General features: G+C 41.3%; 1 protein-coding gene across 8 annotated transcripts in view; it reads left to right on the forward strand.

Annotated features, from left to right (window-relative positions):
• The window catches only part of SEMA6A (semaphorin 6A), a 151779-nt gene that overhangs the window by 109552 nt on the left and 16874 nt on the right, over positions 1 to 25353 (forward strand). For 3 of the 8 annotated variants that reach the window (XM_006023983.3, XM_025204608.1, XM_025204609.1), the window contains exons 17-19: positions 2446 to 2466; positions 2593 to 2643; positions 10242 to 10397. The exons of 1 other annotated variant lie outside the window; for it this stretch is intronic. In XM_006023983.3, the coding sequence (XP_006024045.1) occupies positions 2446 to 2466; positions 2593 to 2643; positions 10242 to 10397 (228 nt within the window). Of the gene's footprint in view, positions 1 to 421; positions 1003 to 2445; positions 2467 to 2592; positions 2644 to 10241; positions 10398 to 25353 lie in introns of those variants that run through there. 4 more of the 8 variants (XM_025204610.1, XM_006023984.3, XM_025204612.1 and 1 more) reach the window with 4 other exon arrangements.

The following is a 25353-nucleotide window of genomic DNA, read 5'->3' on the forward strand; positions in this document are numbered from 1 at the left end:
CTCTCACGCTGCAGAAGGTGTGGATGCTGGTGGCAATGTCCTCCTTAACAGCAGAGGGCAGAGATATGTAGTACTGTAACAGGTAGCCCTCCAGGCAGCAACCGAGGTTGTGGGGCAGCCTGGGCTTGCCTCCCATGCCATCGTAGCTCCGGAGCACAGATGTTCCTGGGGCAGGGGAGGCAGACTGCCTGCAGCCAGCACCCAATGAGTCACCGGCCTCAAGGGAGCAAGTGGGGTCAGGGTGTTTGGCTGGTGGCCCCTGGGCCCAGTACTGCCCAGACAGCTTACCATGGTCTCTGGGCACCTGTACACAGTCAGCCTCCGATCTGAGGCTGGGCAGCGTAGGGCCCCTGGTGCAGAACATCTTATCTCTGCAATGTAGCAAACTAGCACAAAAGGCTTCTGTCTCTTGCCTCTTCAGTGCCAACATCTGGACACAGAAGAGGGGCTACAGAGCCCTGCAGGAGTGCCGCTTCATGGTCAACACCACCCACCACTGGAGCTGCCTGGATGCAACGGCTGCGCCAGCAGTGCACCAGGGACTGGACCTTCCTGCTCCGGTGGCTAGTAGTGGTGGTGGAGAACTAGGCAACGCAGGAGCAAGCGTGGCAGCAGGCGCGGGAGGAGTGGAAGCTGGCTTGGTGGAAGGAAGATATCACCCAGGAGACCACCTGGGAGGAGGCACGAGACCAGGCACAGCCAGAGCACTGGGCCTGTCTGGAGACCCTGGAGCAGTGACGCATAAAACTGTTTCAGCAGCAACTGGTCAGCCAAGGCCAGCCAGTACAGGCCATGTCCAGACCTCCCACACCTGGCACCTGACCCCGGCCCCACAGGGCCTCTGGTTCCTGCCTGCTGCCCCACAGCAGGCCCCCTCCTAGGCCTCAGAGGAGGGCCTCTGCCACCTCCTGCCCACAGGAGCCCCTGGCGTTCACAGTCTGCAGCCAAAGTGCTGACTGTCTGCCACCAGGCTCTGCACACTGGGTGCCCTCACCCCACAGCCCCCACTCCAGGACTCAGAGAAAGACTGAGACTCTTGCACATAGTTTTCAGTTTGGGAGGAGAGTTTTTTATTGTTGGCAATTGGGGGGGGCGGTGGAGGGGCTCTGTGTGTTGGGAGGGGGGAGGGGGCTCTGTTGGTTGTGTGGGGGGTGGGGGTTGTGAGGGGAATAAAGGTTTTCATAGCAAACGTGTGTGTTCTGGAGTAGTGCTGGGTGGTGGACGGGAAGGGTGTGTGTGGGCCACACAGCAGGTGGATGTTGGTGGGGACATACGGGCACAACTCTGTCTCCTGGTACTCCAGATGGGGCTGGAGCTGGCGCAGCAGGTCTGCAGAGGTGACCTGGGTCATCCAGAACATGTTGACCCACTGGTCATCATCCCATTCCTGCAGCACTATGTGCTGCCACCAATCCTGCCTGGCGCAACGGGCCCAGAGGCAGTGGGCCTGGTGGGACAGGAAAGCAACGATGTCCTGGAGCCCGTGGTCACCATGGCTGGTGGCAGCAGCTGCATGGCAACGAGAGCCCTGGAAGGCAATGTACCAGTCGTCCAGCAGGCAGCCGGAGCAGATGGAGGAGTCAGGTGGCTCAAGATGGCCGAGTGGCAGGCACTCGGAAGAGTGGCGGATGAGCAGGACAGCTGAGGCAGCCCTGAGGAGCAGGGGACCCTGTCCCTGGGTGCCTGGGCCAGGAGCTGGGACAGCCAGAGCTAGGAAGCACAGCTATGGTAGGAGCAGGGCAGGCACATGCTGTCTGTATTTCTGCCATGCTGCTGCTCTGACACAGGAAGTGTCAGCCCAGAGGTCGCAGTGCAGAGGATGTGCTTTCAAGATCGCTGCCAAGTGCTGCAAGTTGGCTTTACCTTCAGCATGGCTGCCAAGTGCTGATAGCCATGTGTCCAGAGGCTGGAGCTCCACCCTAGTGGCCACAGAGGCACATAGCAGGGCTGGAGTGACTTGGGACTAAATTTAGTCCCAAATCCTACCACGTGTGGACACCTGCCAAAAAATGCTTAACGCACATTAAATTTAAATAGGCTTAAATTCACATGTAGGCACGCCCTATGTGACATTGGACAAAGTGAGCTTTTACTTGCCCCTCTTTTCCCCTTCTCCCCCCGCCAAGTTTCTGTTGCTGCTTATATCACTTGTTGTATCTTGTCTTAAATTAGGACCTGGTACTGCAAAGGATTTGATCCCACCACATGGTGGACGTGGTCTGCTGTCATGGTTCTTATTGCAGGACTGAGGCTTTAGACTGTACACCATCTCTTACCTGTGTTTGTATAGCATTTAGCTCAGCAAGGCTGTGATCTCTATTGAGGCCTTGGGCACTACACTTATAATTAAATACCAACAGAATTAGAAGACGTTTTGTTAGTAGCAAATAATTAACATGGTGTTAGAAATAATGATTTCTCTCTCGCTCTTTCTTTGTCTTCCAGATTCCTTCGTTGCACTGAATGGTAAGGAAGTTCTTAGTCACGTCATTTGCTGTCTGTACAGTTCTGTTTTGGAGGAATCATCTTTTACTAATCTTTTAACTATTTTCATACTTTTTAAATGTATTTTCCTCATTTATTTTTTCATAGACATTTCAACTGCTTCGCCTGATCATGAAATGTCTTACAACACAGTGTATGGTCAGTTTATGGAAATTTTTAAAAATTCTCCCCAAATCCTTGTGTTAGCTGGTTCCCATTCCCAAATAGAAATAATCATTTTTGTTTTGTTGCATTGGGCCTGATTCACTAATCACATACCCACATTATTCTTCTTGATATACAATTATTCATTTCTTGATCTTCCCTCAAAACTGACTGGAACCAAAACAGTTTCTGACCAATTTTAATAGCACTCAAAATGCAGAACTCTTAACAGAGCTGACCAAAAGCTACACCACTGTCTAGAAAGAGGGATCCTGGGGAACAGTTACATAACTACTCACTGAGGAAAAGAAAATAGGAACAGCCCCGCCAGGTCAAAGAAATAGTCTATATGGTCCAGCATCCTGGCTCCACTGCAGCCAGTTCCAGGAAAAGGAGCAAGGAACTCTGCCTTAGGCAGTTATGGAGTAACTTGCCATAACAAAAGCTACTTTGAAACTTTCACCAGTTAAGGTTGGCTCAGCAAACTTCATGACAAAAGGTGCATCACCTCCACACTTCTAAAGTGCCTTATTTATTTGGAGATTTCCACAACATTCAGAATATCCTAGCTCAGTCCCTGAAGAATCCCACCCATTACTCTGAAGGCAAAGGGATTCACATTAATAAGTTCTAACCCCAGTACCTGTAGTACCGGTAAAGGGTTGTGTATGGTGGAAATAGCTCAGAATAGCTGTTGGGGAATGGTTAGTCCATAGTAGCTTCCGATCTAGATGCACATATTGTGCCCTCAGAGTACCTCTGTGCAGTTTAGCTTAGTCCATTTTGAAAGATTAAGCTAAATCACAAAAGTGCTTTTAGTGCAGAATTGTGAACTTTTAGTGTCCACTTGAGATGTTAGTGCAAAACAGCTATTACACATCACATTCAAACCCAAACTCTTTTTGCTATAGCTTCACCATACAGATAATCCATTAGTCATTACTCTAACAGAGGTAGATGCCCACAAGCCAGGAGGAAGTGCTGTTGCTTCCCATGAAGTTAACAGCAAATTCCCATTAAGTTCAGTGGTGCAGGATTGGTGATTAGTGTTCAGACTACACAGGCCTAAACTCCATCAAACTGAGACAAATTTAGCAGGTAGTGTGCAGCACACATTAGATGAATACCTTCATCCTGTGCTTACAAGAAGCTTAAAGTACAAAACAGAATCAAAAGCAGCTCACTGAAGCAAAATGTAAATAACTGCAGACACAGTAATGGCATTCAGCAGTTAAAAAAATGTTCTGAAAGTTATTTATAACTAGGAAATGGAAAATATGCAGGTGAAATTTGTTTGCAAGTGTGATAATGAAAACCTATGAAGGCAACATATAGAGAATCAAAGACAAGCTTAAACTTTGTAATATGTGGGAGGCTGCTGTTTCATCTGCCAACAAGCTCGTCCTCTCTTCAAGTTTAAAGAGTGTTTTAAGTTTCATACTTTCAAAGCCTATAGCAGTAATTAAAGCACAGCAGTAATAAACTGTACATTGCTGAATTGGAAGAAAAGGAAATATGACTTGTGCATAGTGCTGATATGCAATAACATTTTGATTGGCAAGTATTTTGGTATTCCCGGTCACAAGTACAACATGCAGTCTTACCTCCAGGGTTGTGGAAGGGTCGTTGGTTGACCTAGATTGCAATGTGGACTTTGGGAGAGGCTATTCTTTTCATCTGACCAAAGTCATGACCATTGGTCCCAGTGGGAAACAAAGTAAAAAATGCCATTGTTCCAAAGGTGAATGTATAAAGTATTCACTTGGATATCAGCCTCTCTCTCCCAATAACTGATATCATTTATTGGATTATTTTCCTTAAAAAAGATCTTTCTTATTCAACACAATGGGCAAATACTGACCCATCGCTAATTTTTTCTCATTCATATTTCTTGCACTTAATACTAATGACATTCTTGAATCAAATTTTGATAAGCAGTCACTAGATAAGAGAATTTCTTATTAGTAGAAATTTCTTATTAGTTATTAAAATAACAGTAGTAACATCACAATCGGGTTGACAGTCCTTATTCCTGTTTCTGTAAACATTTCTTATGCTTGCTAACTATTATGATAATTCTAAAGAAATAATTTTAGCATGAACAGAGTTATCTACATTAAGAGTGCATTTTATAGTTATTAAACATAAATATAAATGCATAATTAACTGGCATTTCACAGTGGATTGTGAAATTACTGACAAATACCTTATTGCCATAACACAAATTGCTGGTATATACCAGAATGCAGTCAAATGGATATTCAGACTACCTTAGGAGCCTGTAACTTCAGTGAAGCTACTGCCAATTTTTCCATTGTATCGGAGAGAAGAACCAAGGTCTTAACTTGTATTCTTCATATCAGCATCCTCTTGAATTGGTAGACAGATTTTCCTTTTCTGGGGAAACTCACATGATCAACTATAAACAAGCAATAACATGAAGTGCTCACATAGCTAACTATGCACACTCATTTTCCACACTCAAAAGAAGAGACTCTGCAGAAGACCACTCGATGGAAAATCAGATTCATATGAAACAAAATGCAACTATTTAGACAGAAAGTTCAGATTCTTAACTCAAAGCAGACTTTCCTCTGCAGACTTGTAGGCAACTTCAGTGGCTTTTGGAAACCTCAATTTTTAGTGAATTGGGCCCTTATTTTACCCTCTAGCCACATTCCTTTCTCCCTCTGTAGTAGTGATTTAGCCTTTCCTTCTAATTCTCTATTAGGTTGCTACAGTTGCTAATAGGAAAATGGGTGTATCTACATGTTCATTAACGCGCTGTAGTTACAGCACATTACGTTTAGTACGTGGTTAACCGAGTACTAAATCAATGTGCAGTAACTCATGCTACTGTGCAGCACCAGTACCCAGGTTTTTAGTGATGCTTACTGTGCAGTAGCGTATAAGCACAGTTTTTGCCTGGCACGCTATTGTGCAGTATTATTAGGCTACTGCACGGTTAGCATCTCGTGTAGATGTGCCCAGTGTGTAGAACATCTTAGGCTCTAAGGTCTTAATGATGTGAACATTAGATTAACTACCACATACATACTGAATCCCTGTCTTTGTTTTAAAGTTAAAAAATCTCTCTATTTTCTATAAGTACACTATAGAATGAATAGTCATTAATGAAATACAACCCTTCTGAATCACCATCAGTGCTTACAGACACAAACTAAATTACAACTTCAAAATTCCTCAATGTGCAATACTCTTGCTGGATCTGATTGCTTGTTCCTGTCTTATTATGATGATTACAGAACCTCAAAGGCAGAGCTTCACATATGATGCAGGCCCCTAAATCAGATTTTTAAAAAGCCTGTTTCTTTAAACAGCAAGTCTGCCTTAACAATAATGGCCTGAAAAGTAGTATATACCTGCAATTGTTCAGATGCGTAATTTTAAAACAAAGGCAAAATATTAACGAAGAAATAACATAGAATTGCTTATAACCATAGTGTGTGTTAAGACAATGATATTGGACTCTCACTATATAGAGATATTGGACTAGCATAAATGAATTCTCATTTATGCTAAAGCCACTTTATATTGCTGTAAAGCATTTTTACACTATTGGAAGGTGCAATGAGGCCTAATGAGAAAAAGGCTGGTTGCATATTACAAACTGTACAGTTCATTGTTGAGATGCAACAATCACTCTGGGTGAAGTGTACCTCTGCATACCTTTTACATCCTTCTTAAGCCCTGCTTGGAGGGTGTAAGTGAAACTTAAGTAGCACATACTTTTTTGATGGCACACTGCTGAAGGATGAATTTCACCCTAAGGGGCTGATTTCACAAATGCTGACCAGGTACAGTAATACTGCTCTCATGGGAGCAACCAGCATCCCGCAGTAAATGTCTGCAGCATTAGGCTTGAATACAAGTGGGAAAGGTTATGATGCTTTCATCCATTGCTGCCCCTCTTCCTCTCTCAAGTATATCAAATAGAAGAAATTTCTCTCAATTACAGGTAGAAAATCATTTCTCAACATGTACTAGACTAACACATTAGTAACAGAGTGAATAAGCTGCTTTCTTGCATTTATGTAAAACACTTCTCTACCTAACTGCCATCTGGTACACATTAATATCTTCACATAGCCATAGATTTCCATTACCAGGGAGTTCTCCATGTATTTGTAGCATATGGTTCAGGAAATCTTTCTGCAGAAAACGTGTCCCTTAGGCATATATTTCCCCTGGATTACCGTATTAAGAAATGTTTTTCCTTAGCCATACTTATGGCATTACCATAAAATTGCCCCTTGAACACAGCTAAATTGAAAGTGTCTGCACAGAGATGTGGATATAAAATGCATATCAAACACAGGTATAAAATATGACTGCTACTTGGCAGTACTTTCTCTTGCTTATAACTCCTTATCAAGCTATGACTAATTGGTTTCTTATGTGGAGGGCAGCATTATTTGCAGGGCTCACCAAATATTGCACACATTATTGCAGTTGTTGAATGGGGTATTAACTTGGAGTCTGGAACCCCACAAATCCTAGCATGATAGTTTTACCCTGAGGGAAAATAAAGCATGAAAGTTTCATAATTTCTACTTTCTAGCCTGTTTTCTGTCCCATTGCTTCTGTTATTTCTTGGGGATGAGCACAAGAGCTGACAGGCATAAAATGGTATGGAAGGCAGAGCTTTCGAGCTACAGCATATTGCTATTTTAGAAAGGCACATGTGTTCACAAGCTGGAGCTGCACCAGCCCCTTTGGAAAGAGGTGCCTCTTTGGCACAGTTGAAGGCCAAACAGCACATTTGGATCAGAATCTATCCATTTAACTGTTACCAATACTTCCAGCACTGCTCTGTAGCTTTGTGGAAGTCTTTAGAAGTGGATAATCTCCTTGGCTTCTCTATTGTATGTAAGCAATACAAAAAAAATCTCTTTAAACAAAATGCAGCCTCTCATTTGCAGTATTAAAGAGAACTGGTGGAACCACACTTCCTGTCATGATAGATAAAGAATAATACAGTGCCCTTGTCAGCATAATTCTGCAGCCTGGGGTACAGCTCTAAATTAATCATGTTAATGATTTACTGTAGAATCTCAAGGCTGGGTCCATGGTAAAAACACTGTGGATCTGACCTGCTTTTCCTGCAAATGGTACCAGTTAAATACAGGAGATGGCTATCTTCATGTCCTAGATTAAATGTTGTCCAAAGTGCCACTGCATGTAACCCTGTGTGATGAATCATATAAACTACTAGAAAGTATATGGGAAAAGCAGAGAGATTTTTTCTTTCTCTCCGGATGAATTAACATTCAGTGCGGGTCCATTAAATTTAGTAGAATTTAGCAGAATTTAATAGAAAGCAATTCAATAGAAAGCTGCTGCTTTTTTGCTGACTCCCACTGCACTTCAACCTTGTGAGGTGGTTACAAACCAGATCAGCCAGATTTAGGCATCTAGCAGTTAGATACATCAACAGCTATTTAGATCCCTGGCTTCTGAATTACAGGGGTGTAGGTTGTAGTCGTGTTGGTCGAAGGACACAGGCAGACAAGGTTCTTTGGGTAAATCTGATCTCTTTTATTAGACCAATTCAAATGACAAAGAAGTTTTCCAACTATTTGAGTTGGTCTAATAAAAGAGATCAGATTTACCCAAAGAACCTTGTCTGCCTGGCTCCTAAATTGGAATCTAGGGCCCTGAATCAGATGCCTCTGCTCCCTGTACAGCATGCAAGGAAATCCTAAGCACCTCAAAATGTGATCCAGAACAGCCAGTACAGGAAGCCACCTAAAGTCAGCATGTGCAGGATACAGCTGCTTAGAGCATTGTTTTATCAAATGAGTGTTTTAATGTAAAATACAGAACAGGCCTACGAACGCTGTTTGGAATCAAGGTCTCACCCATCAGAATCAGTTTCCCTTCCGCTCTTTTTTGCATAGTGCCACAGTTTCAGGAGCAGAAGGGGATTATCCCACCAACCAACTAAAAGATAGCTGGTTAGGGAATGTTCCTAGGAGGTGAATCCTTTCATGAGTAAAAGAAAATTGAATCTAGGTTGGTGCTCTAACAAACCACTAGGCTGTTATATAAAAAGGAGTTCCACCTACTTCAGCCAGATTTTGAAAGAAAGCAGCAGCTTCCCCTGCATTTTGTGAGGACATTCAAACTTGGTGGTATATGTCAGGCATCCAGGGACTTAGGCAAAGGACTGCCTAGCTTCTGGATCCTGATAAGCCAGGCATTGAGGTCACTTACAGAGCTGAGTCACTTATAGAATTAGGTGCATCTTAACAGGGTTAGACAGCAGTTGAGCACGGGTTTTCAGGACTGCAACTTCAGAGTTACCTGCCTAAATTTCACCTAAGTCCCATTTTAGGTTTGTACATCTTTTGTTTTGGTTTTTGGTTGTTTGGGGGATTTTTTTAGCCTGGCTGGCCATGCCCCATGAGCATGTTGTTTGTTAATTTGCAGCATGTCAGAGGTGTTTGCAACAGCCTTTCTAATAAAAACAGCAAGAACAGTGTTTTGAATCATTATAAAACTTCATGGAACAGGACTATAAACCTTTCCTGCAGTCGAGATTATGGCTTCTGTAGTGTGTAGCAGCCTGCATGGAAAACTGGATCTAGGCTCCAAATAAATAGCCTGAAAAAAACATTCTCCCTCAGGGCAGAGACAAATTAAAGCTTGAAAAGGCGCAGGCTGATTAAAAAATGTCAGGGCTCCATCCACAGGGAGTCAGTAGACAAATATCATAAAAGTAGCCACAGGAGTCAGTAGATACTGCTCGGGGTCATGTGACTTCTGTGTCCCTGACAAAAATCATGCGAGTGGGGGCTGAAAATAATGCTCAGTTTCTTGCCTGCTCTCCTTTTAGCTGTATTACACAGTCCCCTTTGGACCAATTAATAAGCCCATTTGGGCAGAGACCACTCCAAAGCACTAGAACAGTGTGAGAAAATAACAAAGCATATGGCATTTCATAAACTTTTTGTCACCATGGGAGCACCCAAGTCCTGGACAGTCTGTCATTCCATCGGGAACCTGAGGCAAGAATCAATCAGCTGATCTGTTCAGCGTGTGGTTAATATATCATTCTCAAGATTTATCTATATTAAAAGTTGCACTATTTTAACTTTAAATTGGCTTGAAAATCAGCTAAACCCGTGCAATGGAGTGTGGACACTTAATTTGCTGGAAATTCGGCTTGTAATCAGATAGTTTTAAGTCACTGTCGTACTGAATCAAGGCCAACGGACTTGAAAATGAATTGGAAATGAATGAAGAGTGCTCATACCTGGCTGCATCAGTTTAACTCAGTCATGTTAAATCCAAACCACTACAGCTTTGAATATAAGCAAAGCCAGTGTTTCAGAGACCCGTAAACATTCTTTGACTCTTCTGAAAGTGGGTCCTTTTACTGACCCAACAGGTTCAAGTTCTGCATTTCCTATGGGCAATGGCTTCAAACAGCTTTTAAAACATTGTGCAGCCTCAGAGAAGTCTATCCATCATTCAGGGAAAGCAGTGCTTGTGCACCTGAGTGTAAGATAGCCAGGCCAGTGACTAATGTGTCATATCTTTCCTAACTGTATTTATAACATGAACAGGACACTCCAGTTCACTACTTCCAAGCACCACCACTTCTGACTCTCCGGCTCAAGAGGGTTATGATACTAGGATGCTGGATTGGAAGGATCCGGTTGGCTCATCTGAAAATACAGATCATGTGGCAGTGTCATCTCATAATCACCAAGACAAGAAGGGTAAGGCCTTGGAAATGACTTCCTATGATGGAAAGGGAGGGGGGGTGACTACAGTGTAACTGCTTCCAGCTGGCTCAGGGCAACATGTAATAAAATTCCTGCTCTGTAATTAAAAGCTTATCGCAAAGTCAGAAGCAAAATAAGCAATTTTAGACTTAGCCCTAGCTATTTACTAAGGAAACCACACAACACAAATAAATGTATGTGAATTTACAGCGAGTATGTAGATGTGAGTTGAGGAGGTGGAGATTTAACTGTTTAAGCTTGAGTTTCATCATCATCTTTGATGAAAGATGATTCACTGCTTTATATTATTATTAACGATGCATTTCTGTATTGCTTTCCATCTAAATACTCAGCAAGCCTTGATTAATTTAGCCTAATCACATGCAGATGGGCATATAGGCTCATATCCTTAAAGGTACTTAAGCAGCCAACATTTTCTGTTCTCAATGGCCTCATCTAAATGAGATGCTGACTGCACGGTAACCCAAGACTACTGTGCAGTAGTGTTGCATGGCAGAAAGCATGACACGATGCTACTGCACAGCAGTCTCAGGTTACTGTGCAGTAACTTCACAAAAAAGCCATTTGTTGGCACTACCGCGCAGTAACTTGGGTTACCGCACAGTCATTTAGTACTGACTGTACAGTAACAACTGTGCAGTCACATCTCATGTAGATGTGGCCAATGAGATTTAAGCTTTTAAACACGTTTTGGGGGTTGGGCTGTGAAGAGGGTTGTTAATTTTTTTAAGATGCAAGTAGGTTTTTAGTGGGATTCTCAAAAGCACCTATGGGATAGATCAGGGGCTGGCAGTGTTTTGGGCAAGATGCCAGAAACACCCACAACCTTGACTTGTAAGTTGTTGGCATGCCAGGGACGGAAGGTGAACGAGATGCAAAGGGCCTGATCCTTGTTGTAGCAGTGCATCCATGGCCCCTTTCCCACCACCTGCCCAAGGCACACGTGCCAAGTAAAATGCCTTCATATGCCACACTCTGGCACCTGTGCTAGGGGTTGCCTACCCCAGGATAGATTGACAAAATGGCTTAAGGATTATAATGCTCAACATTGCAGGGCCTAAACTTTAAGTGCACTTTTGCCTCATGGAATCCACAGCTGTGACTTGGACCACTCGCCTCTACCCCACTCCCAGACCTATATACTGTATATGAGGACAGTATAGGCCCCCATGCACAGGTTTTCACAAAGTCTGATCAGTCTTATGCATGAGCTATGTACCCAGGTGCTCAGAATGAGACACTTCTGGTCTCATGCAGAAGCAGAACTTAAGATGCCTGGACAACTTAAAGTAAAAAAAACTGAAATGCCCGTGGAGTTTAGGCACCTCCAGGATTTGAGAGCAACTGAGCAAGGAATTTGAGGATCACACCTTTGGACTTTGGCTTATGAATTGCACTTTGGCTGTCTAAGTCATTCCTTGAATATAGCCCTTAGTCCAGGGGTAAGTAAAATGGCAGCTCTGGCCAGCAGCTGGACTCCATTTCCCAGCAGCCTCTGTCCAGGTGGCCCCCCCAGCTCATTTCCCTGGAGACTGGCTGGACAGGAACTGCATGGGCAGACCACACGGCTGGGCAGGGGGCTGCTGCAGAGCTGGGATCTTGGGGCAGTGACAGCATGGGGCTGCAGCAGAGCCACAATCTGCTCCCTATGCACCCCTGACCAAGAAACCGATGCTCATCATAGCAGTGTGCTGGCAGCAGATTGCAGTTCTGCCCCATCCTTCCCAAGATCCTGGGGTGTCCTTTGCCCCACCTGCCCGTCTCACTCCCAACCACGGCCCCATCCCAGCCACCAGGCCGTGTGCCCTGCTCGCACAGGTCTCACCCGTGAATTCAGGGAGGACAGTCTGGAATGCCTGGGCAGCGGGGTTAGATCGGGCGGTGGCAGCCAGAAGGACCTCCCGCAGCAGGAGCTGCTGGGAAATAGAGTCTGCTGTTGGCCCTGTCTGGCCCGTGGGCCAGACTTTGGCCACCCCTGCCTTAGTCTTTAGCTCTGCTACAGTAACATTGGGAGAAACGCTTTTCTGCTCACCACATAGAAAGTAAAACAGAGTAACTCATCATACAATCTGAAATGGTAACACCTGCAACTCCTGTTTTGTCTGGTCAATATATCTGGGATGTTGCTACTGGCAGAAAAGCAGTAATTTTTTTCAGTTCACCTCTTGGTCACATACAGCATTCTTGAGATAAAGGCAAGGTGTCTCAGGAAGTGCTCATGTCTTCTCTCCCCTACAGTCCCCAAAAGGAAGTTCTGACTTTCTCCCACCCACTCAGAAAGAGAGACAAAGAAGGGTTTGTGTTTAAGAAGGCCTGGTCTGTATCTGTATTGGGGATACAGCCTTGAGGTCAGCTTTTTTCCTGGTATACAGTTGCGTGGGTCCACAGATGTCAATAGAGCTATGCCAGATTACACCAGTAGCAGAGGATCTGTCCCTTAATGTGCCAGAGAGGAATGCAGAAGTGTATATGAATGCTAATGACATTATTTGCTATGTGTGGTTCCACACAGAACAACTTCTTAATGGACGGAAGGCTACTTCTTAAAAGCATCTGGTGTGCCAGAACAGCACACAGTGAAAATATTAATAAATGTATTGCTCTTGGGTTCTAATCATTTTTGCTTCGGTTCACTGACTGATGAGGTAGCTTGCACTGAACAGTTACCTCCCTAGGGAGTGATGGTTACCAAAGAGTCGTATTAGCACTTGACAGGGTCATTTAAATATCATGCATTCTTTGGGGTCTAATTATGAATATTGACAAAGCTGGAAGCAGGCTACACACAATAATAACAATGGCGGCAGAGGTGACCGCATGGGTGTTTATCATGATCGTGTACTTGTGTGCTGTTACTCCTTGCCTTGCCCAGTCAGAGCCCATTGGTTCCAAAATTACTCTTGCTTCAATATTGTAAAAGGGCAAAGGAACGAGTTGTTATGCAAAATTAAACCCGACAATTTTACGCTTACTGTTCTTTTATAAAGATTTTGTTTTCGCTTTTGCTGTGGATTTCTTTTCCTTTCACACGTTCACAAATAATTTTTTTTTCTTTTTTTAACATTCCCTTTTTGTTTTGCAAAGTGCTTTGTAGTGTTCTTCAGTGGTTGTGTTTATTCCTTTGGAAAGTGTTTTCTTTCTTTTCCTGCACTCACAAATGACTTTGCGCTAATTGTACTAATTGTACAGAATCCACTTGCTACTTTATTTTCTGTGACACTGGTGCTTTGATGATGTCACATCCATCCATATGTTCAGCTTTTAATTCAGCGCAGGCATCTTGGGGAATATCTATGGGGGTGTAAAGAGGGGGTTCTTTAAAAGGTTTGACTCATGGGAATGTGACATTTGTGTGCCGCAGCTTTAGTAGCTAAATATACTCTGGAATTGTTTCTGAGCTACCTCATGTTTCTTGCCAAGATGAAAATGTGTATTGCAAACCATAGAATAGGACCTATGTGTTGCCATCCCACTGGCTTTTTCATTTTGGCCTTTAAATAATCTCTCCTTGCTACTGCAGAGTGAAAAATCAATTCTGATTGGAAAACTCCACCGTATTTTTCTCCCCCCCATCTTTCAAATAGAATGCATTTCCAGAGTATGTTTAGCTTTTGTTTTTGTTTTCTCTTTCTTGCTGTGTTTTCAGTCTTAATTTAATTCTGTGTGTTTCTCACCTCTGTCAGAACAATAAACCTCACTTTGCAAGCCTAACCTTCCCTTCTGCTGCCATTGTACTTAGTCTCCCTCCCTCAAATAATAATAAAACCAAGCTTCTTATGTGGAATGTTCCAAGGCTTTACCCTGTACACTTTGAATAGTATTGTAGTGCTGTGTCTATGTATAGTCCTACTAACAAAATGTGAACTAGACATGTAAGGCTACTAGAGAATGTAAATGAAGAAAATGAAGTAATTTTCTTCTGGAGTAACTGCTCTTGCCCTTCATTACCCTGCTGGCCCTCATCTACTGTCTCCTGTCCTTACTGCCTTTCTTTAGAAATGCCTGATATCTTTCAAGTCCTAGATTCACAAAACCAGCCAACTGCTCTTTTTTTCTCTTAGTCCCTTATGTCTGGAGCCTGCCTTTTAATCATAACAGTGATAAATTAGATGCAGCCGTGACTTCCACTTTCTTGGTTTTACCATGTTTTTTAATTCTGTTCCATTCAGTTGAGAGGGATTAGCTGGTTTACTCTACCAAAAGATCAAAGTCCAAGGGTTATTTTTACCAGATTCAGGATTTGCCTTTTTGTCCCCTCAGTACTCATGTAAAGAAAAGATATGCCAGATCTCAACACTTTTTTTTTTGTAGTAAAATTGCTGTTCATTAGCCATAACACAACAGGGGTAGAAATCTGATTTGAAAGTCAAGTGTCCAGTCTATACTGCCAAGAGTAGTCAGTATATTTCTTTACATTATGTGACCATTATGATGAAAATAGTATATGCTGGAATCTCATTTTTTCAGCTTCTCTTAATACCTGCAGCCCTAGCTCTGTTATATAGTTTCTGTACCCATTAGGAAGTACCATCCTATGGACAAACTGGGCAATTGGTGACATCCCAGAATTTATTAATGATTCACAGCTTCTGATTGGTCAGTGCAGTTAGACATGCAAATGTGGGAGACAGAGTGACAGAATTATTTTGTTCAACTCAGTGAAATTGCTAGGGCCAGCCCTTCAAAGTGGCCATCTAGTAAGTACAAGGAAGGAAAAGATTATACATTTGAAAGATGCACCTCAAAATATTTCCTATTGCCAGAAAAAGGTGGTGTAATTAATTATTTGAATGACTTTGACAGCGTGCACAGTACTGGAGAGTGCACAAAATATAAGGAAGATTCTGCTCCAAAGAGCCAGCTTTATATGACATTTCAGGAATTTTATAACTTGTCAGACACTGTTTCACTTTATATGACATTTCAAGAATTATCACAATAGAGAAGCTAATAATCCAACTGTTTTAAATTTGTATTTATCAAGGTAATGTACACAAGGAACTGAAATGAACACAAAAATGCTCCCTGGTAAAGATGAAGGTCTAGCTTTATTTTGCATAAGCTGAACTTAATGGGGCTTGTACCTTCAAGCTTAGAACTAGATTTGGCCTGAAGAGTATGTTTTAAATTTTCAGTGTATATTTTTGCATGACATTATATTATATGCTGATATATTCAAGGACCAGAAGGATTCCAAGCATGTTGACGTAAGAGGTGATAGAGAAAATTCATTATTATCCTACTGACATTTTGCAATAACTCAGAAGTGAATTCTGTGGGGCATAGAATTTGCAAAGAGTATACTTTGAATTATTATTGTTATTACTATTATTTTTTGTAATTTCCAAGGTCAACCAAATATTTTGATTTTGATAATGGTCCCAGTTATGGTGATCTCACAGCCAGCCAGGTTCTTGTCAGGCACTGTTTCAGGCATAACAAAGAAGTAGCTGCACCATCAATTTTATCTATGGGACAGGGAAGAGACTTGTATTCTAGATGTATATACTTGGAGTAAGCTGTATGATTACACTTACTTTTAGTATCCCATATCACCTATATTTAGTATCCCATATCAAAACTAAATAATTGTCTGCATGATATGAAGTAGTATGTCAGCCTCTTTATGGTTTCATAATATTTTCTAGCTGCTGAACACAGATCCCAGGTAGATACTGGAAAAGCAGTGAAAATAGAGTCTGAGGGCTGATACTTCATTTCATTACCGTAATGGCCTAAATACATTAATGTGAAGCCAGTTAAATATCAGTGTAAAAATAGGAAAGGAAGAATCAGACCTTTCTATATTTCACACTTTTTCTGTAGCATGTAACTAAAGTTTGAAGTATGAAACCAAGCAGTGCTTCATACTGCAATTTCAGTTATATGAGATGAGAGGTTGCAAGATTGAGTCTATTTAAACTTGTTTCTATATCCTTGTCTAGATCAAACCTATTATTAAATCTGTATTACATTTAATTATTTTTCCCATTTGGGTATAAACAAAGGTTATTTAGATTAATCTAGTCTAAAGAAAGCCATATAGATTTTTTTCTTAAAACATTTTTAGGTGAATTAGCATCAGATTGTTGTAAACATCCATGTTTATAAAGGGAATATTATTCATGTTTGTCATATACAGTAGCTTCTTAATCAGAACCCTAAGAAATTTTCTTTTAAAGCCATTAACTACGTGGCTGGAATACTTCAGATAGGTGGATTGTCTAGGGGTTGGGGTAACAAAGACACTTAGCAATGGGATACTGTGTTTTTCAACTCTAGGACCCAAATGCAATTCCATATCAAGTCAATAGTGACAGCCCATTTCCTATAGATGGGGATCTGTATCACAAAAGACACCCTAAAAACTGGCAGATGTACCAAAAATGTTAAAAATGTAATGGAGTTGGAAGCCGAATGATTTTCTCACCTCTAAAAGTGGTCCCTTCACTTGGATTGAGGCACACAATGGCAGAACAGTGTGAAGAAGCTCTACTGATATTGCCTGTCTCAGATTTATGGATAGGGAATGCCTGTTTCCAGGGCCATATAATACCGTATTATCTCCAATCACATTTCCCTCACAACTTCAGAGAAAGCTAAATAATAATTAATGAGGAATAGAATGAAAATGAAATAGGAAGCTGATACAATCGAGAGATGAAGGAAAGCTGTTCCAGACAATAGATTTTCTTAAGATGTTTTGGCCCTGAAACTTCCTTAAGATTGCATATAACAGAAGATTGAAAAACAAAGAAGGAGCTAATACAAGGGAGGCAAAAAAGTAGCACAATTCATGAGCAAGATGAACATACTGTAAAACAGGAGGAAGAACTTATGTACTGCAGAACAGTAGTTCCATTTCCATGGGCTCCTGAACTGAATCTCAGTTAGATCCTTATTGCAAGAAGTAATTATGGTCTCCCCGGTGGATTTAACCACAAAGCTTTCTAAAGAGATGTGGGCTACTTTCGGAGTTTTAAGAATGATAGTAAAACTCACATTTTGAGAAGACAGGTATAAAGATCAGCAAGCAAATCAAATGCACTTACTGTCCAGCCAGATCACACAAGTAATTACTTTATACTTGATCACAGTACTTGACTTTACATTTTCAGAAATCAAAAACAGCTTTATGACTTTCTTTAGGCCACTTAACTGAAAGGAAAGCCAGATTTCAGTTAAAAAATAACAGTGGAACCATGAGTAGCAGCATTTGGATCCGCTCAGACAGCTACAGAGACCTGTCAATTGCTCCAAGGAGAAAGGTGGAAATATTTACAATAGAAGCTGTCTGCTCAACCTGCGACTCCAGGGCCTCCCCAGGCTCCCTAATCCAAAAAGCTTTTTCTCTGATTGGATCCCTGAACTACAGGATCTACAAGTACAAACAGAATAAGTTAAAAATAGAGCTCGTCAAATGTCAGATATGGCTGCAGGAGATGGTCTTCATCCCTGACCTATGTAATTATCCATCTACACAGGTTTAAAGGTAGGCAGTCCATTTTATAGGCTGCCGTGAGCAAGAAATAGAGGTCTTAGTCATCAAACAGGGAAAAACTGTCAATGTCCCTGGACTTTTCTCCACTTCTTCAGTAAAAAAGACTATGTCCTATACATCAAAGAAACTACTCTGTGATCAGGGCAGCACATGCATCACCTGATGGCCTAGATTCTCAGCTCTGTTCATTCATTACCCAATAGGGCAAGTAGAGCACACATTTTTTTTTACTCTTTCATTCTGCGACCTGTTCTCCACTAATCCTGGCATCCTTCCAACTATGCCAGTGGTACTCGGTCTTTTTAGACTCAAGGTACCCCCCATTTGGCTCAAGACACCCCTTGCAGCATACCAGCTCTTACTTTTCACTCATTTTCTTACTACAAAAAATAGGAGAGCAATTCTTCTATTGCAAATAATTCAGAAACACCTCAACAGCTCAGATTGTCTTTAACACTATGAATTCTATTTTTAAATCTCTGGGTTTATATTGTGAATCATGTTTGTAAACCTAACAGTGCTGATATTGTGTAGCAACCCACAGCACCCTTGAAAAGATCTCAAGGCACCCCAGGGTGCTGCAGCACCCTGGTTGAGAGTCACTGAACTAGACTGAAGGCTGATGTAAAGTGTACTGGCTGGCTTGTGACCCACCTGGCTATCTGTCCTTTCACAGTATTTAATGAAGAGAACTCAAAGTCACGCGCTCTGTATATATCTTAGTTAGTCTATAAGGTGCATCTCTACCCTGCCTTCTGCCTAACTACCTCTACCTTTATATAAAAACAGCCAAAGGACACTTTGAATGTGACTATAAGTGTCATTTATACCAGTTTGGTGACATCTCTTCTGGTTCCAGGTTACTTGGGTTGAGGACTAGTCAGTAAAAAAGGAGCTTGTCCCTTTAATTTTAAAAACCCTAATAAAGGCTCTGAACTTTATAGAAATTTAGGAGCAGAACATCTTAATTGCAAAAGAATCTTAAGGCAGCTTTTTGTGTTAAATTAATGCCACTATATAATTAAAATGTCAATACTCTGTTAAATTAAAGATATTTGAATAATTCATTTTCCTATATAGTATGTGCCTAGATTCAGTGATTATATTAATTAATATGGAATATTTCCTGAAATAATTTTATGAACACCTAAATGTTGAGGATCTTGATTAAGAGCACTCTACACTGTGCATATAATCTGCAGACTATTTAATAGGTCTTTACAAAATACTGCCTATATTCCATTCAAGTAAATAACCTTCTTCTGAGTATTATCAATACCCTTTTCTACATTTATGGCCTTGATAGTCCAAGATCTTTGCACTAGATTTAAGGTTGTAAATAAAAACAGATAAAGTTAGGTTTTTTTCTCACTAAACAATGGAGCTTAAGCTTACTAATTAAAGACTAACACACCTAATTACAAAGTTTAAGCAGTATAATTCATATTTTACCATGGTTAATTGTATTTAATATTAAACACAATAAGCAAATGTCATTGCATTTGAAAAGCAATGTCTCCTAAAAATGTCCTCAATTCAGCAAGATACTTAAACACATGCATAATTTTAAGCACTTGAGCAGTCCCATTGACTTTAATTAAATTATTCAGCTGCTTAAAGTTATGCATGTGCTTAAGTATCTTATTTTAATTTATTCCAGGCTTGCTACTTATTTTACAATTGTCAAAAAGCCAAGAACCAATGTAAGATAATATTCCAGCAAAATTAGCTATATTGCTTATGTGATAACTTAAAGACTGCAACTTTTTCTATTTTTAACTGTAATTATTTTATAAGCAGTCTCCACATATAACCCTCAGCAGGATATTATAGGCAAATGATAGTGATGCTGATAGTTACACTGACACTTCCCAGTTGCTTTAATACTTTGCCAAATGTTAACCATTCAAGCTTTAATTTTCTATGCCACTGACTGCTTCAGACTGAGTTATTTTTAAAGTTTCCACTAAAATGATACAGCTACATCTGAGAAAAAGACTAAGGGAAATGGCATTTATTTGCCCATGGTTAAAAATCTCATGTATGCATTATTGTGAGAAGCTATGGAGCAGGGGTTTGGAATTTGATGAGGATGTTGCCTTTGTCTCTGCAATGTGCCTTTTGCCAGTCCTATGGGAAAAAATGCCAAAATCTAGTGCAAGCATTTAAACATCTTTGAACATAGGTGATCTGATACTCAGTCATAGACTTTAGCAGAGCTATGGAAATGTAGGCTGAGTATCTGCCTTAGTGAATACACACAAAGGTACCCTTGGGGATACTCATTTACTATATGTAAAAAGGATATCATCACTTGCTCTGCAGCATACAACTTAATGTATGGACCACAGCTTCAAAAGTGGCCAACGAGCACACAGTGCATCTCAGAAGTGGATGCTGCAAAACTACCACTGTATTCCCTGTATCCTGGGAACAGCTGTGTTGGGACAGTTCTTTATCATACAAAAGAGCTGCTCAAAGGACACTTCTATTTACTCCAGGTGCCGGGGCCCCTCATCAAAATGGGGATGTTCCAGCCATCTCTCTTCCACTATCCATAGGAAGGGCATGGCACAAGAGTCTATATCAAGTCTATGTCATAATGGGATCCCTTTGAACTAAAATGTTTTTTCATCAACTGTTAAGCCAGCCTTCTCCCTCCTGACAAATCTCTCTGTCTTCTCTCAGAATGTTTTATTTTCAATAATTAGAAAGAGTAAATTATCTTTTAGAGAAGTTCTTAGGGGGGGGCCTGAAAACAGAATACCTAAATCTCTTCACAGATTCCAGATTTTTTTTTTAATCTAACATTTTCAATTTTATCTTAATGGAACAGGCAGTAATCAGTGTCTACAGGCTGCTAAACCCCAGTGATGAAGACCTGATTACCAATTCTGTAGCTCCTAATTCCTCATCTAAAAGATATAATTTTTGCTGGCGCTGAACTAGCCCCCAAATATTTAACTGATAAGAAAAATATAATCATCATCATAGATTGTGAGGCAGAATATGCCTCGCTAAAAGTCCAGTCAGGGCACTTACACATGTGCCTGATGTGTGCTGTGATGTGTTCTAATTAGAACACATTGGAGCAGACTCGAGAACACTCCAGCAGCCTTGGTGTTATATGTATTCAGTGTCCCCATGTTTCAATATGGTGGCAGAGGTGCTTTAACTAAAGCTTGTCAAATGAGCTTCAGTTAAAGCACCCCTGCTGCCATTTTGAAGCACAGGATGCTGAATACACAAGACGCTGCAGGCATTTTAATTACAGGAACTCCTGAGAGCCATTCTAATTAAAATGCCCCTCCCCCACCCCGGAGCACATACAAAGATGCCCTCAAGGACTGGGAACACCAGTGAACACAAAGGGGTAGATCCAGCTGATGTAAATTAGCATAGCTCTGCACAGTAGTATGGCAGTATTTTCAGGTGTCAGTTTACATCAGTCTCTTAGGAAGGTTTCTTTTTGGTAGGTATTTAAAATCCCAGGGGAATGACCTTTACCCATATAACAAAGCCCTTTTAGCAAAGCAGTCAGCCATGGAAAAGAAGCTATCTTGCTTTCAGTAGCAGCTAAGCATTGGTATTTTCTAAGAAACAAAATCTCAAATGAAGATACAACTTGACATTATCACATCTAGCACATGCATAAGCAGCTCTTTCACATTCCCAACAACAATTTTTTGAATTTGAAAATAAAGACAGCTGTATGCTTTGAAAAATATGCCATCTCACTAATGTTCCATCCATTCCATCCACAATTGTGAAGGAAGAAAATGAAACAACTGATAAAAAAGCAACAACAGACACATTTTAAGTTCTAAAAGAAAGCTGTTGTTTAGCATCACATATTCATATGAAAAAAGCAAAGACTTTGTTTTATGAAGAGTCTAAAAAAATACTGCACTTACTAAAGAGTATACAGTACCATCTGAAGCAGTGAGAGCAATAAGGGAATTTGAGAATGGTGTAAGAGACTTCTCAAATGGCAACTCCAAAGACGGACACTTTAGTAAAATGTTCTAGAAATCTTTTCAGATATTTTAGTTGTTCCATCAATCTGTTTATCAGAGTCTTACCATGTTCTTGGTTGGAAGCCTAACACTGCTTCTGGGGAGAAGTAAAAGGTAAAAATCTCAAAGATTTTTCCTATCTGTTAATTTCATGAAGTAATCTACTAAATATTATTGGCAAAAGTCCTACCACCACAATTACTTACCCTACCATTACTAATTCAGACCAACTGATCTGGCTATAAGCCAGGATTAGACACAAATCATAATATTTAGTAAACACTAACCATCATTGACCACATTAAACAAGCTAACAAAAGGGCCCTTGTTTTAGCATTAGATGCAGAGAAGACATTTGATCATTTCTACAAGACTGTTTTTTGTAGTGAAGAAATGTAATTTCTGCATTAGTTTATGGCATCCATCAAACGGCTTCACAATTCTCCGTGTGTATTCTTTATTGAGTGGCTCCCAATCAGAGTCTCTGTAAGAGGGCACGAAGCAGGTGTGTCCTCTGTCACTTCTTCTATATGCTCTCTTCATTGAACTGCCTGAGTTTGCTACAGAGACTCTCCAGAGTTATAGGGAATCACAACACAGAATAAAGAACATTGCTCTTTTTGTCGATCACATCCTGCTTTATCTCCACAAAACACTGCTATCCATTCAGAGTCTTAAAGAGATCTTTCTTAGAAGCCTGCAACACTTTCTATGCTTTTGTCTAAATACAGCCAAGTCTGAGGGGACATCCTTAAGCACCTATGCTGTACAACACTGATTAATTTTCCATTCCACTCATCCTCTGATAGATTCAGATATCTCAAGGAAGAAATCTTGCCCAATTTAACTAAAATATAATACTAAAATGGCAGCTCCTTTTCAGTGCCTGATATCATGATGTTCAAAGATGATATAATTTACCATTACATCAGTTTGGTTAGATGAAATGATAAAAATGAATGTGCTTCGACTATACTGCCCACCTATTCTAAGAGCTAAACAGCCTATGCTGAATATGCTATGGAATGAAACCAGGATGGTTGAGGGGTAGAAACCATAGAAATGTGTTAACCTCTCCAATGGAAAATTCTATGACTGTAGACCAGAAAACATATTCTATTCCAAGGGGGACAACCTGTGTCATGGGTGCCACACACAAGTGGCACAGGAAGCCTCCTGTGTGTGGTATTTGACAGATCAAAGGAGCCGGGAGCACAGTGGTAGATAGGGTGGGGAGCAAAAATCAAAGCAGCAGATCAAGCAGGAAGCATGAGGAAGGAAGCAGAAAGCAGAGCAGTAGATGGGGTAGGGGAAGTGGATCAGAGTGGCACTTGGGGATGGTGTGGGGCTAATTTATAGCTTGCCTGCCAAAAAGGTTGGCCTCTACTGTTCTAGTCTATGCATTAATCTACAGATGTGCAAAAAGCCAGTCAGGTACACCACCTGCATTCTCAGATTTTGTGTATATAGGCTGTGAGGTTTTGATCCAGAATAATCATAAAAAGACACTTAACTGAGAAATGTATATATAACAAACAGAAAATTAATAAAACAGCAACATGAAAAAAACCAAAACAAAATGAAACAAAAACATACAACATGAAAAAAAAAGAAAAAATGAATTTGATCTTAAAAAGAATGGAAGCCAAGAATGTTGTTTGAGGTTAAAGATCCTGTATATGCCTGAATCTGGAGACCTCATATGGATCAGGAAACCATAAGAGAAAGGAAGTGCAAGAATCAGTTGAGAAGTCCATTAGTAATGTGGTCAAATTTTGCATAGTTGAAAACAGATTTGCAGATGGGAGATGTAGAAAAACCAAGTCTAGAGCAGAGATATGTTGAAATGAGCTAACTTGGGAACCAAGAGTTGTCTAGCTGAGCTCTGCATCAGAGAGGACATTGTAGACATACTCTTAGATTTATATGTTGCAGACAGAAGTGTATGGTCAGAGAAAAGCCACTAAAAGTTTTACAATAATATGTAGAAGAAAGAACTGTCCACATAGATATGGTAACTAGGTTTAAAGACAGCGACAACTTGAATAAGAGGGGAAAGTAGAGAAATGCTTAAGTGCAAAGAACCCCAAAATTAATCTTATAGTGCTCAACAGTTACAGTTCCAGAAGAGATGGAGACAGAAAAGAGGCAGGAGTAAGACCATGACAAGTGATCAGCTAGGGAGAGCATTAACTAGCACAGCATTTCTCAACCTGTGGGTCACAACCCAAATGTTGGTTGCAAGAATATATGAAAGGGTCACAAACAAACATTAAAAATGGATCAAGGAACTTTAAAAATAGATTCTTCTTTAAAGGAGGAAAATGTGGGATACTGAGGCTTTTCCCTTGTAGGCTGGCAGAGTTCCAGCCTGCAAAGAGCTGCTTGGTGCCCCCCTGCACCACACGCCTCTACCCACCCCACACACTGGGGGGCTGGGGCCCAGGGGCAGGGGACAGCAGGTCAGGAAGGAGGGGCACTTGGTCGGAACTGGCCATTGATGTTCACAAATGGGTCTTGGTACAAAAAAGGGTGAGAATCACTGAACTAGCATACCTGAAATGCTGTCTCTCACCTCAAGGTATATCTAGACTGAAGTATCTCTACTAACTTCAGTAGAGTTACTGCAGGTTTCAGGTAACTGAGGCCCTGTACAGATGAAACATTTGCTTCAATGTCATTTGCATTGCACTTATGTAATAAAATATCAGACAGGTAACACAAACGTAAAATGGGGGAAAATCTTTCCAGTCTAGTGGAGTATTACTAAGCATGAAAGAATAAGGGTAAAAATCTACCAGTGTTATTTACGCTGGATGAAGTGTTGTCTTCTGTGTCTATCCCACGATTGCTGTTTACTACAGGTAAACAAGCTATTACTTGCTCCCCTGTCACCTAACAATGAGGAACAGCAATAGCACCTACTCTCTGAGCTACAGTGGGATAACTGCTAGGGCTGTGTGAAGCTTCAGGTGCTGATTCAATTCAGAGGAGATTCGGCCCAATTTGGCGGTCAAATCTGCAAATCCAAATCAAATCAGGAGACCAGTAAAAAGGTCCCGAATCGAATTGGGAGACCAGTAAAAAGGTCCGAATCAATTCAGAGCTCTCCAACTTGATTCAGAAAAGATTCGGAGAGCTTCGGAGAGATTTGGGCAGTCCCCCCTTGCCACCACCAGGCGCTGGACCCAGACTCCATGCCGGTAAGTAAGGGGTGGGGGCGGGTGGAGAAAAGGGGAGGGGACCACGGGGGGACCCCCACCAGGCCCCATCCCCAGCCCCAGCTCCTGCCAGGCGGGGACCTGATCCCCACTACTCCCCACTGCCTTGTGCTTTGTGAGGGGATCTGCCACAAACCTCCATACCTCTCCCGCTCTCCCAGACCCATCAACGGCTGCCCTGCCCCGCCCCA

This window comes from Alligator sinensis, unplaced genomic scaffold (assembly GCF_000455745.1).
Source record: "Alligator sinensis unplaced genomic scaffold, ASM45574v1 scaffold609_2, whole genome shotgun sequence".
Classification (NCBI taxonomy): Eukaryota; Metazoa; Chordata; order Crocodylia; family Alligatoridae; genus Alligator; species Alligator sinensis.